We start from the raw sequence: 14,947 nt of genomic DNA, 5'->3' as shown, positions 1-14,947 counted from the left end.
TGGGCCCTCCTGGGGACAGTGGGAGGAGAGGCTGAGGACCTCAGTGGACGTAACTCCTTCCAGCTAGAGCTTCTGGAAAATGGACGTACGCAGGTGCTGGAGCAGTGTGCCCGCTGCATCCAGTGTGGCTGGAGACAACACCAGCGTAGAAAGCAGAAGAAGCAGAGGCGAGCTGCCACCCTCATTCAGGCAGGTAGGTGGATGGCAAACCCTGGGTGCCCTAGGATTTGAACCCCCTGTGCACCTCGCCCAGAGTCTGCAGGTTAATGGAAACCAAATCGTTCCTACCTAGGCTAAACGTTTGCCTTCAGTTCCCTTTTCTCAGACCAACATAGCTGTTTATGCCACTGTCTTTTTCACTCCTTTTTCATAAATCAATACCTGCTAGGCTGCAGGGCTTGGAAGAAGGTAAAAGTGACAGCATTTGATTCATCAAAGGAAAAGATTCATACCAGTCTTATTTTGAAAAAAATGGTAGAAATAGCCCAAATGGCTAACAGGGGTGTAATCATGGCTAAATTATGGATCATCCGTATGACATAGCTAAATATTTTTGAGGACTATTATACACTTACTGGAACACCACTTCCTGGATATTAAACTATAGATTAAGGATGATCCCACCCTTGTAAGGTGTGTTTATGTGTAGAGGCATAAAAAGAACTGTAAAGGTAAATAAATACTGTAGAACTCTCTGGATTTGGGGAGATAACAGGTGGTTTTTGTATTTGTCTAAAGTTTTTTTAATGCTATTTAATGGAGATCCTTTGTTCTCTATATAATCATACCAAAAGAAATTAGAATATGCTGAAACCTTGAGAAGGAAATAGAAATTTCCACCAGCCAGTAATTAATTAGCATTTGAGCATATGATGATGTTGTATCATACACTCAAAGCAAGCAAGAAAATTTGAGGACTTTATTTATCCATTTATTTAGTATAAATAAGTAAATATAGATTGAACCTGGGGCAGTTTATTACTGAGCTACATCCCCATCCATTTTTATTTTTTTTTTTTTTGAGACAGTCTAAGTTGCCAAGGCTGGCCTCAAACTTGTAATCCTCCTGCCTCAACCTCCCAAATCACTGGGATTACAGGCATGTAGTACCATTCTCATTTTTTTATTTTTAAAGAGACTTTTTTTCTCTTTTTAAAGAGACTTTTTCTTTTTACTTGTTTGTAGCACCAGGGATGGAACCCAGGGCATCCTGTATGCTAGGCTAAGCGCTCTATCCTAGCCCAAAACAAATATTTTAAAAGGTACAAATGATCCAAAACCCTCCCATTCCTGGCATTGCCAGGGATTGAGTATGAGATGGAGGTGATCCTTCTGGGCCTGGCCAGTCAAAGCCTCCCAGGTATCACTGAGTGTGTAGGCTCTGAGTGTAAAGTGTTTTTTTTTTGTTTTGTTTTTTTAAATTCAAATTAATAGGTATATATGACAGCAGAATACATTTTGGTTCATTGTACACAATTGCAGCACAACTTTTCATTTCACTGGTTGTACATGATGTAGTATCATACCATATGTGCAGTCTAAGTAATGATATTTGTCCATCTTATTCCACCATTGTGTGAAATGGTTTTAAAAACCCATTTTGAGCCAGGTGCAATGGCATGTGCCTATAATCCTAGCCACACAGGAGGACTGAAACTCTAAACCAACTGGGTAATTTAGCAAAATCATGTCTCAACATTTAAAATTGGGCTGAGGGCTGGGGCTGTAGCTCAGTGGCAGAGCACTTGCCTAGCAAATGTGAGGCACTGGGTTTGATCCTCACCACCGCATAAAAGTAAACAAAGGCATTCTGTCCATCAACTACAAAAAAAATTTTTTAATAAAAATAAAATGGGGCTGGGGATACAGCTCAGTAGTAAAGTACCCCTGAGTTTAATTCCCAGTACTAGCAGGGAAAAACAAGCCCATTATGCTTCCTGTGTTGACTTCAGAACTTTATATAATAGTACATGGTAACCAATACTTTAGATAAAACACATTTCTGATGTTTTGGCACAGCCAGGTTGCCAAGTGCTCTAATGACCATTGTTATTTCTTTGCTGTTTCTGGGCAAACCTCTTAGCCTTTCGTTCCTGGTTAACTCGGAAACACATCCAGAGGCTGCACACAGCAGCCACAGTCATCAAGCAGGCATGGCAGAAGTGGAGAGTGAGTACGACTGGAGAAGTCAGGGTGGGCAGCTCACAGAGATTCTGGCACCAGACAGACCCAAGTGGGTGGGAATGGGGGTGGGGGGCAGTGTTGGGCAGGATGTTCAGCCTCTCAGCCTTGTGTTCCTCCTGTGCAAGACAGGCAGAGGCAGCTCCTCCCGTGGTGGTAGTGATGATAAACAGTGGCATGAGTTTAACTCCTGGAACATACTAAACCATGGATTTGTGTACTTTAAATGCATAACTTCTATGGCCTATCAGAAAGGCTGTTGCTTATGCAACTGCCTTACTTTTTGCCACATGGACCCCTTCTAGTTTTTGGCATCCAGCTGTTCACATCAGGTACCTTCAACTCATCTTGTTAAACTGATTTAGCCAGCCATAGTGGTGCACGCCTGTAATCCCGGTGGCTCAGTAGGCTGAGGCAGGAGGATCCCAAGTTCAAAGCCAGCCTCAGCAACTTAGCAAGACCCTGTCTCAAAATAAAGTATAAAGAGGGCTAGGGTCAGTGGTTAAGCACCCCTGGGTTTAATCCTTGGTACCCCTGCCCCCGCTGTCTCCCCCCTCCAAAAAAAAAAAGGACTAGAGAAAAAGTTTTTTTTTTTTTTTTTTTTTTTCTTTTTAAGATCAGAATGGCCTTCCTTGCTTCTAAAGAACTGGATGGTTTGGAAGAAAAACACTTTTCCCAAGCTCATGGTTCCCCGAACTCCTCTCCACTGCCCCCAATGCAGACCAGGCTCCTAGGGGCAATAATCCGGCTTTGGCCTCTAGGACTAGTCCTGGCCAATGCAGCTGTGGGTATACGTGGCTTTCAGAGAAAACTGGTAGTCCATGCCTGCCTCCAGCTTCCCTCAGGTAGCTCCAGCAGCTCCAGTGTCCAGACAGCACAACAAGACCAGGCTGGTGTCAGGTCCATCCGAGCACTACCTCAGGTAAGATGTGTGATGGGATAGCAGTCCTAACCTACCACAGGGCCAGCTCCTCACACCTGTCTAGGGAATGCAGGGAGACTAAGGCTGGGAGGAGACCCTTCCCTAACCCTACTGGGTAAACCCAAAGCCTGAGCTTCCCAACCAGCTGCAAGTTCTGATTATTTCCATTATTGAAACTGGGAATCTATCTTCCAGAACCTTCACTAGTCCCCACCCCTTATGGTACTAGAAATTGAATTCAGGACCTTGCTACTGCTAGGCCAAGTCCTCTACCACTAAGCTACATACCCCCAGCCTTTTTTTAGTTTTTGAGACAGGGTCTTACTAAGTTGCCCAGGTTGGCCTTGAAATTTTGATTCTCCTGCCTCAACTTCCCAAGTCATTGGGACTATAGGCATGTGCCACCATACACAGCTTGAATGTCCTTTTACTTAATCCCAAGTGGGACTGACGGATTTAGCACCATGTTTTCCTCATTACTTGGTTCATCTCTCCTTTTCCAGCTGAGGAAATAAGAAACGGGTATCAATGGTCCAAGTCCTCTGCTTTTATAATATAAGCAGCTAGAGAAGAGAGCAAGCCAGCATTCAGGAAGCCCATGTCACACACAGCTTTCTAGTTCACCCTAGCAAGCCTAGCCTCATAAATCAGCTGAGGAAAGTTGATAGGTGTGTTGGCGCTCAGAAGCAGAACCTCAGGATCTGGGTCTTGGCTCTGCCCCTTTCACTGGATGACCTGAGTGAAGCTGAGAGCCTCCATTTCTTCATCAATAAATGGCTAACACTCGGTGTGTTGCATGGGCCCTAGCAAGGAGTAAACGAAATTGTTTCCTTCCTTCTGCTTTGTCAATTTCCAAAGCAGAGGAATAACTATAGGCCATAATCTGAATAAAATCTCCCATGAAGCTGGGCATGGTGGCACATGCCTATAATCCCAGTGGCTCGGGAGGCCAGCCTCTGCAAGAGAGGCACTAAATAAATCAGTGAGACTCCATCTCTAAATAAAATACAAGAAAGGGCTGGGGATGTGGCTCACTGGTTGAGTGCCTGAGTTTCACTCCCATGAAAACTCACAAGCCAGCATAAATATAAACAGAAGTGTAAATATTTTGATCTTCCAGCTGGAAGCAGTCATAGGAATGTGACAAGTGATAACTTCTACCCCTTCCTAGGGTTTCCTCATCTGTCTCATACTGAATGGATGTGAAATATGATATTGGACTCTATTTCAGAATTTTAAAAAAATACATTAACGAAGTCCTGCCACTGGTATGGCCCTCAGACCAGGACTTGTCCACACCTCACATTTCTAACATTGGCTCTGTGAGGTACCTTTAAGCCCCGGCACTCCTGGGAGCTGGGGCTAAGCTAAATCTCTTTCTCCCCAGGGCTCGATAAGGTTTCACTGCAGAAAGTCTCCACTGCGCTACGCCGACACCTGCCCTGAACCTTCACCCTTTAGTGTTACTGGCTTTAATCAGATTCTGCTAGAAAAACACAGGCCAATCCATGTGTGACCTCCTCTCACCCTCTGCTCTTACCTGGCTGAGTGATCTGTAGTGCCTTTGTTTCCATGAGGCCTTTTCCTGCCAGATGCCTTGCCAAAGACATTTAATCAGCACACAACTGCCAAACTATCCCACAGCAACTGTAAATGTACGCACGTGAAACAACTCCAGGCTGCAAGGCCCAGGTCTGTAGCCCAAGCACTGAGAGGTGTGAGGGTTGTGATTAAGCCAGGATTCAGGCCACAGAGAACGTACCATTTCACTCACTACTTCACGGATCAAACTCAGTAGCAGATGAGGCTGTTTTAGAGTTTGATCTGTCACTACAGTGGGGCACCCAATTACCCACAAGCACTTTAGAAAACAGGCAAACATGGGCTTTAGAACTTTGGCTGGGAAAAACTGCATTTAGTTCCTCAAAGGAACAAAATCTTAAGTTGTTGACTTATTTAATTTCAAACAATCAAATCAGGGACCAAGGACAATGAACAATGCAATGTACAAGAGAACCACCATACCTTGATTTTACTTAGTAACACTGATCAGTTTTCAACTGAAATAAGTATGAAACATGACAAATAAGTTATGTACCAAAAATAAAACATTTGAAAACAACCCTATGAATGTCAAGCTCTCTTCATAAAGGATTTGCTACATTGAGTACACCCCATGGCCTGAAACATACACACCTGTCAAGAAACAGACACCTGCACAACCTCAGCAGTCAGCTTGCATCTGGGAAGCCACCTTCCATGTTCGGAGGCCAACAACGTTAGCTGCTTCCTGACCCACCCCCCTGCAAAGACTAGGTAGTTCTGGGAGTCAGGCATGTGCTTGACCAAGGAGCACAATAATGCATTTTAAGAATCCTCATTCTGTGGTGGTTCCACAATCCTTAAACAGCAGTCCGCAAACTCCACAAACAAGGGCTCCTGCATATAGGCTCTCATGAGCTTTGCTTTGTTGTCACCCTGATCGAGGTTCATCATCAACTGTCTAAGGTGTGGATTGAGCAGTAAGTTTTTTAATGTTGCAGATTCCCCTTTAAAAAAGAACAAAAAAGCCTAAGTTCAAGTAGGAACATGTAGAGATGGCTAAAAGCTAAATGTTTTAAATGTAATAAATTCTTGCATCCCTGTAAACCATTATATCATACCCCCAGCTCCATAGGTTTCTCATCCATGGATATAACTAATCAGGTTGAAAATGTTAAAATTTTTCAGTTACAAAATTTTGCCTATACAAATATATATAGACTTTCCTTGTCCTTATTCTTTAAACAATTTGGCATAACAACTGTTTACCCAGCATTTACATTGTATTAGGTAATCTAGAGATGTATACTTACATTGTATTAGTAACCTAGAGATGATTTCTGCTGGAACCAAACCCTGCCCTACACTGTCTCATCACTACAGTGGTATCAAGTGCTAAGGCCAACCCATTAGCCTGACTGACTGGAAAGAATGAAATTAATTATACATAGGACTCATACAAATAGTAGACTAAGAAGTACTACAAAAAAATGTGCTATTTTTACACGCTTTTTGCGTGTGTATAGTCCTGATGAACACAGGGCCTCACAAATGCTAGACAAGTGTTCTACTGCTGAGCTATATCTCCAGCCCCTAAAAATGTACATTATTAACACCTGTTTCCCCCCTGAAAATTTTAATCTTGTGATACTACCCTGCACTAAGGAATGGATTATAAATCCAGCACAGGAGATAAGGGAAATACTGGTCCCTGCCCTACAAATTGATGTATAAGACAAAATACCATAAAATATGAGTGGTACATTAACTGATAAGTTCAAGGCAATATGCAAAGACAAGTGCCTAATTCTGAGAGACATGGGTCAAGAAAAGCTTAGTTGAGCCAAGAAAACTTAAACTGTACTTTGAAGGAAGGACAGAATTTTGCCAACCTGCAATATCCAGATTCTAGACAAAAGAAATAATGGGCATTGTGGACAGGCCAAGAGATGTGAAATCCTTCAGGTTTACAGAACTGTACAGCTGGAAAGGAAAGGCCCTGTATGCCACACCATTTTTAATAGCTTAAGTCATATTTCAAAAAATAATAAGGAAATTAGGGCAGGAGGTGTAGCACAGTGATAGAGTGCGTACCTGCATGAGTGAGTCCCTGAGTTTGATCTCCAATGTGTTTTTTAAAAAGGCGGGTAGATGGTTGGGGATACAGCTCAGTTGGGAGGGTGCTTGCCCTGCATGCACAAGCCCTGGATTTGATCCCCAGTACCACCAAAAACAAATTCTATACAATAAAATTATCTCAATGGTTAACAAGGAAATAAATACAGAACAGACTTACCTAAATTCTTCAAATTCTGTAAAGAAACTCTGTCTTCTTCCTCATCACTATCAAGAAAATCGGCTATAGAGGAATCATCATCTAAGAAACACACAGCATAATCTGTTTAACAGTCAAAGCCAGTGCATCGGATGTTAACACATACTCCCAAAGGAAAAAAAAAAAAAAGTGCATACCCAACAGTGATGGGGTATACAAGTAGTTATAAATAAAAATATCTCTGGAATTCACAATTATACTACTCTTGTATAAAAAAGGAAAAGCAGTGAAAGAAAAATTGGTGGTTTTACTTAAATGCATCCTAGCACTTAAACTATGTTTCCCTCTAGTCTTCGAGCTTGGAACATGGTATTTTAATTCTTAACACCCCACCTCCATGGGCCAGTGAACTAGCTGATGTGTAAAAACCTGCCAAAGTCCCTGAGCCTCCACGTAGGCAGAAATTACTGGCCCTTCCTAAACCCAACTAGAAGTTTCCCAAAGGGCAGAGATGGCCCATCCCTATGCTATGATCTTCAATACCTCTTTAGTGGAACCAGAGGCCTGGAACAATACATAACCCCAGGCATATGAAGGAAATTCTACATGGATGGATAGGATAGATGGAATGACAGTCCATTACCACAGCAGGAGGAGTCCCCAGCAGCAGTGAAGTGACCCAAAACAAAGGAAACCTGCCTCAGCCTAGCTCAGGTTAACTGACAGCTAGTCAGGCTCAGGCAGGGAAACCCAAAGCTGTGACCAGAAAAGACCTCTACCAGCAGAACCCACCTCACATTCCTATACCACAGTCATGGCCTTTCTCCCCACTGCTTCCTGCTCCTGGGTTTCCTCCCATGAAGGAAGTGTCAGGCTGCTCTCTCACCACCCATGACAACTCATGACCCACTCCTGGGGTCAGGGATGAGAAGACTGCTGCTCCCTAACAAAGCCATTCTGCAGCCCATGTCTTAGATTCATTTCTTTCCATTAGTTGTCTTTGAAAATTCCTCTAGGTTTGTTTGAAATCAATCATCCAAACAACACACCTTTGTTTTCCTCAGGCTGTGTAGTTTTCACAGGAGCAGCTGATCTTTTATTCTTAATGGGACGAGTTTCAGGGTTGCACTGCTCTGAAAAAGACAAATCTCAGACATATACACCTTCCATTTCAGTGATAAGGCTGTACCTCCTCACCAAGCCAAGGGAGAAAGAAGCATGTGTACTGGGTGGATATGGATGTGGAAGAAGGGAGACATCAGAGGGACAGGATGAGAAAAATCCTAACCCTAACAGAAGGGCTTAAGAACGCTGTGTTCACACATTTCAAGAACCTGTTCTCATTCTCCTTCCCTAATCTACAGGGTTTTCACCATGATAAGTGTCTTCGATAAGCATCATGATTTTCTCAGCAATTTCAGATGTTAAATTTATATGTACCAGTGCCACTGAGAATACACAGATGAAAGTCACCACTCCCACCTTTGAAGGCTTTAGTCATGGGAGATAGCTAGACACACAGAAGAAGGATCTGGTCTAAGTCCACCTGAGAAAACCAGGAGACATCACCAAGATGACTCTTAGAGGAGCGTTAGGTAGAAAGAAGAGCATTATTGGCAAAGGAAAAGGTCTATGCCTAGGCAGAAAAGAGCAGAGTCAGGAATTAGGAGATAGTGATAAGCAATAGCCAGCTGATTGATAGGGCAGCCTGGCAGGTACTTGGAGCACAAGAGGAAGCCAGAGCAAAAGAATGCCCCCCACAGGAAGTCTGTCTTTCCCCACCAATGTCTCAGCAAAAGCACCACTGGCCTTTATTTTTTATTTTATTTTTTTTTAAGAGAGAGTGAGAGAGGAGAGAGAGAGAGAGAGAGAGAGAGAATTTTTTGATATTTATTTTTTAGTTATCGGCGGACACAACATCTTTGTTTGTACGTGGTGCTGAGAATCGAACCCGGGCCGCACGCATGCCAGGCGAGGGCGCAACCACTTGAGCCACATCCCCAGCCCACCACTGGCCTTTAGGGTGAAGTTTTCTAGTGGTGCAGAATGGTCTCTCACATTGCATTATCTACATTTGAGCCCCAGAACCAATTCTCCATAGTATCACCAATCTCTGCTCAACCAAGTTGATAACAGTGACACCGTGACAATGTGTCTCCTTAGAGAACACTGCCTTCCATACTAGAAAGCCAGAGTTCTTAGCATAGGGAGAGTAAAATTTGCATTTCCAGAAATATCACCCCAGCACCAACAAGGTCACAGGGTAATGAGCTTCTGATTGCCACATGGATGCAGGACAAGCATTGAGGACCCCAGACTCCCAATCTTGCTTCCAGTGCTACAGTTTCACTTCTTTCCTATCTTGAGCTGCCTGGTTTCTTTAAAAATGTTCCAGAGATATTAGGAAATGGGGGTGGTGGTACTGCTGGTAAACTAGAGACTCAGGGGATAAAACTAAAGGCAAAACAACCAATGAAGAACTTTAATAAGAGTCAATAGAGCACATGGTAATAGGAAAGGGTTATGGGGGCAGATTAAAGAAACAAGATTAGTAAACAATATGCTGTGAAAAGGGGCAAGCATCTAATCAGAAAGGGGGTTGTTACAACAGCTGCCAGTGTCAGTGACTAATCAGCAAGTGCCCTGTCAGATAAAGTGTCTCAATGGACCCTTTCAGAGCATTCAAGACACTACAGATGAGACAATTAGGTTTTCCTATAATAAAGAAACTTACCCAAGGTCCAGAGTTAAGTGGCAGAGGCAGAATTTGAATCTAGGTCTAACTCTAAGGCTGTGCTACACCTCAGGAGGGAATGAAAGGAGGGGTAGATTTTGGAGTTAGCTGTTGGTTTCTACGGCCCCAAAAAGTAAATGGAGCTATATATTTGGGTGTCAAGAAGGAAAGGAAAAAGGAAAGGGGGAAGGAAAGAAAAGGAGAAAAGAAAGATATAAGCTGGGCATGGTGGTGTATACCTATACCTATACCTATACCAAGGGTTCAGAAGGCTGAGGCAGGAGGATCTCAAGTTCAAAGCCAGCCTCAGCAAAAGCAAGGCACTAAACAACACAGTGAGATCCTGTTTCCAAATAAAATACAAAATAGGGCTAGGGATGTGGATCAGTGATTGAGTGCCCCTAAATTCAATCCCCAGTACCCACCCCCCCAAAAAAAGAGAAGGTCAAAGACAAAATCCCAAGTTTCATGGGAAAGCAAAGGGAGGTAACTGAGAAACAACATTCAAAAAGGAAAGAGAGGGCTCGGTTGAGTGGAACATGCCTACCGTCTCAAGTTACAAGGGAAGCTGAGCAGAAGAGTCACAAGTTCAAGGGCAGCCTGGGAAACTTAGTGAGGTCTTGTCCAGAAAAAAAAATGTTTAAGCTGAGTACAGTGGTGCATGCCTGTAATCCCAGCATCTCAGGAGGATCACAAGTTTGAAGTTCTAGGGATATAGCTCAGTTGGTAGAGTGTCTGCTGCGCATGCACAAGGCCCTGGGTTCAATCCCGAGCACCATCCAAAAAAAAAAACGAATTAATATGGGGCTGGGGATGTGGCTCAAGCGGTAGTGCGCTCACTTAGCATGTGTGCGGCCCAGGTTCGATCCTCAACACCACATACAAAGATGTTGTGTCCGCCGATAACTAAAAAATAAAATATTAAAATTCTAAACTCTCTCTCTCTCTCCCCCCCTCCCTGCCCCCTCCCTCTCAAAACAAGTTTGAGGCCAGTCTTGGCAACTTAGTAAAGCCCTAAGCAACTTAGACCCTGCTTCAAAATAAATAAATAAATTAAATAAAAAGGTCTGGGGATGTGGCTCCAGTGATTAGGCATCCCTGGGTTCAATCCCCAGTACCCAACTCCCCCAAAAAAGTCAGGGGATATATCTTAGTGGTTGAGCACCACTAGGTTCAATCCACAGTAACATACAAATACAATAAAAAGAAAGGGAGGCAAGAGCCCCAGAGAGTAGTGAGGTACACTACTCTCAAGAAGGGAGAAGTCAAGCACAAGAGATATTCACAGAAACCAAGACAACAAATGCAGTGTCCAACAAATGTGTAGAAACTCTTCTTAGAGCTGGATATGGTGGCACATGCCTGTAATCCCAGTGACTCAGGAGGTTGAGGCAGGAGGATCACAAGTTTCAGGCCAGCTTCAGCAATGCAGTAAGACCCCCATCTCAAAATAAAAAATAAAAATGAGTGGGATGTAGATAGAGTGCCCCTAGGTTCAATCCCTAGTAGTGAGAAATAAAAAAAAATTCCTGTTAGAAAACTTTGTGTGTATACTGGGGATCAAACCCAGGGCCTTGCGAATGCAAGGCAAGCACTCTACCACTGAGCTACACCGCCAGCCCAGAAATGATTCCTTTATTAAATATTTTAGATATCAATCTTTAACAATGCCTGTATCAGGAATAGCAAAACAACTCAAATATCCACCAGTAGGGGTCTAGTTAAACAGTGGTTATATCAGCCATCTAATACGTCCTTTAAATCAATGAACTAAAACTCTATATCCTGATTCTTTTAAAGTGCCCAAAATATGCTATAAAATCAAATAAGGATGTGATTAGGTAGTCTAATCTCATTTCTGAAATTCTTTTTTTGTTTTTTTGTTTTGTTTTGGGGGGGGTGGTTGGTACTGGAGATTGAACCCAGGAATGTTTAACCACTAAGCCACATTTATTTAGAGACAGCATCTCACTGAGTTGCTAGGTACCTCACTAAGTTGCTGAGGCTGGCTTTGAACTCATGATCCTCCTGTCTCAGCCTCCTGAGCTTCTGGGATTACCACTCCTGGCTCATAGCTGAAATTCTGAGGGATTAAAAAAAAAGTCCTTTACAATCAGCATACTACAGTGATGCAGCCCCATCAATGTTTATACCAGCTCAATTCATAATAGCTAAACTATGGAACCAACCTAGGTGCCCTTCAACAAATAAATGGATAAAGAAATTGTGGCATATATATACAATGGAATATTACTCAGCTTAAAAAGAATAAAATTATGGCATCTGCCAGTAAATGGAAGGAACTGGAGAATATTATGCAAGTAAAAATAAACCAATCTCAAAGAACCAAAGGCCTAATGTTTTCTCTGATACGTGGATGTTAGTTCACAATAAGGCGATGAGAGAATAGAGGTAATTTGGACTAGACAGAAGGGAGTGAAGGGAGAAGAGAGAGTGGGTAGGAATGATAATAGAATGAATTGGACATTATTACCCTATGTGTATATATAATTACGTGACCTGTGTAACTCATGTACAACCACACAAATGAGAACTTACACTCCATTTATGTGTGATGTGTCGAAATGCATTCACTGTTGTGTATAACTAATTAGAACAAGTAAATATATATATAAAGAAAAATAATAAGTTAAAAAAAAAAGCCCTATGTAATGGCACAAGAATGGAAATAATCTGAAAGGATCTATATTAAGCTTTTAGCCACAATTTTATTGGGTAGTAGAACTAATGAGTTTTACTTTCTAAAATACCTGGTCTTTCATTTTTTTGGTACCAGGGATTGAACTCAGGGGCACTCAACCACTGAGCCACTTGGCAGTATAAAGCCAGTCCTAATTTGTATTTTATTTAGAGATAGGGTCTCACTGAGTTGCTTAGTACCTGGCCACTTCTAAGACAGGCTTTGAACCTGAGATCCTCCTGCCTCAGTATCCAGAGCTGCTGGGATTATAAGCATTTACCACCATGCCTGGCTAAAATACCCTGTCTTTAAAAAAAAGAAAAAGAAAAAGAAAAAATGCAGCCAGGCACAGTGGCACATGCTTGTAATCCCAGCAACTGAGAAGGTGGGGTCAGGAGGATCACAAGTTTGAGGCCAGCACTAGTGAGACCCTGTCTCAAAAATAAAAAAGGGGCTGAGGATGTGGCTCAGTGGTTAATTGCCCCTGAGTTCAATCTCCAGTACAAAAAAAAAAAAGCAGAAATGTATTTTATCTTCATAAAACATGTATGTGTGTGTGCACGTGCATATATATACACACATATAAATATCCTTGTATATACTTATATATGTGTGTGTACATATGTGTGTGTATGTGTGTGTGTGTGTGTGTGTGTGTATATATGTATGTGTGTAGATAGAACCCAGGCCTAGAGCATGCTAGGCAAGCATTCCACTGCTGAGTTTCCTCCCCAGGTGTAACTAATATAAAACGTGGAAAATTCCACAAATTTAAACAAACTAGAGAGTGGCAATTAAATTTTCTACACGCATATGTCAGTTTCAAGATACCTTACAGATCTTAATGATACAGTACAGATTGTTAAGTGCAAACACTATCAAGGACTTTGCTCCTTTTATTATAAATAGGTCTACATCATTGTTTATAATAAGACATTATTTAAAAGAGAGAAACTGGGGCTGAGGATAAAGCTCAGTTGGTAGAGTGCTTGCCTTGCATGCATGCCTCCCTGGAACCACAAAAAAAGAGCGAGAGTGAAACATTCTAGTTAACCTCAGCAGAGAAGCTTCTGCCAAACGGTGAGAGGCCACGCTAGCATGCTAAGAACAGCTAGGGAGGATTTTGCTACGAAAGCAGTCTAGGGGTTTTTGTTTGATTTTTACTTAGAAAAGGTTTATTTAGATCACAATTTTGGAGATTTAAAGCAGTCGACTCTTTTTTTTAAAAAAAAAAAAAAAAAAAAACCGACAGTGGCACGTAGGAATAAAGCCAGGATAGAAGTAGGTTGACTGTTAAAAACCGAGAAAGCATTTACAGGGGTAACCCCACACAAAGAGAGGTACAGGACACTAGAGACAGACTGAGGACGCAAGGCTCTCACAGAACAAATGGTGACCCGAGTGAGACAGAATTGCCTGGGAGGTCTGAGGAGCTCCGGGCGGATCCGGCGCTGCAAGGCCTGGAGGAGGCGCAGCCTGAGGCCCACGTCCCCCTGAAGGCACTGGGGTGGGGTGGGGGGGTGCCACACACGAGGAGGCCAGGTGCTAAAGCGGGGACACCCGGGCCTTACCTTTGTGCTTCTGGAAGCAGGTCACCGAGCAGCTGCAACGACAGAGACCACAGCCCGAGTCAGCCCAGAAGGCGACGGCCCCTCCCGCAAAGCCCAGCCCAGACCCGGCAGGACACTCGCGCTCCCCGACCCCCACGAATTCCCCACTCACTAGGGCACGCAGCAGGCCGGGCAGCGGTACTTGGGCTTCTCGGAGCAGATCACGCACACCACGGTGCTGCATTTGAACGACGCCATGGCGCCAGACCGACTGGCTCCGGCCCCTCTCCTAGCAGCTCCTAGCGCACGCCCTTCCGCTCGTTTTCTAAACCAGAGCCAATCAGCGTTCGGCTCTTATTGGCAGTCAAAAGCAATGGATGGATCCTGCTCACTCGTCCAGTCCTCATTAGTAGAGCGTCGATATACTCGATGTGCATCAAGTAGCTATCACCAGGTCATGTCTTGATTAGGTCTCGTCGTCAAAGAACTTATTATCTAGCCCTATCCCTATCCTTACGAGGCTGTGTGGCTTGGACCAAGTCACCACCACTCTATAGGATTGTTGCACGCGTATAAAAAGAAATAGAACTAAACCTCCTACACAAACAACTGGGTTCTCCTGTCCATCTCATCTCTGGCAATCAAACCGGAATCGACTGGTTCATGTAGCACACAGGAAACTGCCCTTCCCATCCTAGGCCACTCTTCCTAAAGGAATAAAAAACATTTCTTGAGGCTTGGCCCTGAAAAATGCTAATTAGGGCTCTAACTGTGAGACCTTCTCTGCGGAGGCACTGAGGACCTTCAGAGGTTAGAAGACGGTCTCTGTTCCCTAGGAGCTTAAAGCCTATAATGAAGGCAGAACTGGGGGAAGGAGAGAAGAGACTCATTCTTGGGTTCGTGCCTCCTCTGATCTGCATTTGCACGAACCTGAGAATTAGCGTTTCTGAAATTTGCCCCTCGACTCCTCTCTTGCCTCACCCCAGTCCCAGTGTAGATTGACCAGAAAGCAGATGACCTCTGGCCCAAAGGAGTGGATGCT

General features: G+C 43.4%; 3 protein-coding genes across 4 annotated transcripts in view; 1 reads left to right on the top strand and 2 right to left on the bottom strand.

Annotated features, from left to right (window-relative positions):
• Myo19 (myosin XIX) overlaps positions 1–6,111 on the top strand; it is a 29,821-nt gene extending 23,710 nt beyond the window's left edge. For both annotated transcript variants that reach the window (XM_076869696.1, XM_076869695.1), the window contains 4 exons: positions 64–193; positions 2,084–2,169; positions 2,798–3,103; positions 4,491–6,111. In XM_076869696.1, coding sequence (XP_076725811.1) covers positions 64–193; positions 2,084–2,169; positions 2,798–3,103; positions 4,491–4,619 — 651 coding nt within the window. In that variant the 3' untranslated portion in view covers positions 4,620–6,111. The remainder of the gene's footprint in view (positions 1–63; positions 194–2,083; positions 2,170–2,797; positions 3,104–4,490) is intronic.
• The window catches only part of Pigw (phosphatidylinositol glycan anchor biosynthesis class W), a 34,102-nt gene extending 27,081 nt beyond the window's left edge, over positions 1–7,021 (bottom strand). The window contains exon 1 of the mRNA XM_076869700.1: positions 6,942–7,021. The gene's annotated coding sequence lies outside the window, so the exon portion shown is untranslated. The remainder of the gene's footprint in view (positions 1–6,941) is intronic.
• Positions 5,043–14,212, bottom strand: Znhit3 (zinc finger HIT-type containing 3). The gene is made up of 5 exons (XM_076869702.1): positions 14,078–14,212; positions 13,927–13,958; positions 7,970–8,053; positions 6,942–7,022; positions 5,043–5,652 (listed from the first exon to the last, which is right to left on the bottom strand). The coding sequence occupies exons 1-5, from the start codon at positions 14,161–14,163 to the stop codon at positions 5,471–5,473; spliced, it is 465 nt and encodes a 154-aa protein (XP_076725817.1). The 5' UTR covers positions 14,164–14,212; the 3' UTR covers positions 5,043–5,470.
• Between the last annotated feature and the right edge of the window lie 735 nt (positions 14,213–14,947).

This window comes from Callospermophilus lateralis, chromosome 11 (genome assembly GCF_048772815.1).
Source record: "Callospermophilus lateralis isolate mCalLat2 chromosome 11, mCalLat2.hap1, whole genome shotgun sequence".
NCBI lineage: Eukaryota > Metazoa > Chordata > Mammalia > Rodentia > Sciuridae > Callospermophilus > Callospermophilus lateralis.
Note: the sequence above shows the minus strand (reverse complement) of the source record. Positions and strands in the feature narration are given on the sequence as shown.

What these genes read in the sequence shown, in the direction of transcription:
- Znhit3 (XM_076869702.1), bottom strand. Translation starts at nt 14,163, where the DNA reads ATGGCGTCGTTCAAATGCAGCACCGTGGTGTGCGTGATCTGCTCCGAG. An exon ending in CTGCTTCCAGAAGCACAAAG is followed by an intron (nt 8,054 to 13,926) that starts GTAAGGCCCGGG and finishes TGTCTTTTTCAG; the next exon opens with AGCAGTGCAACCCTGAAACT. An exon ending in ACAGAATTTGAAGAATTTAG is followed by an intron (nt 5,653 to 6,941) that starts GTAAGTCTGTTC and finishes TCTTTTTTAAAG; the next exon opens with GGGAATCTGCAACATTAAAA.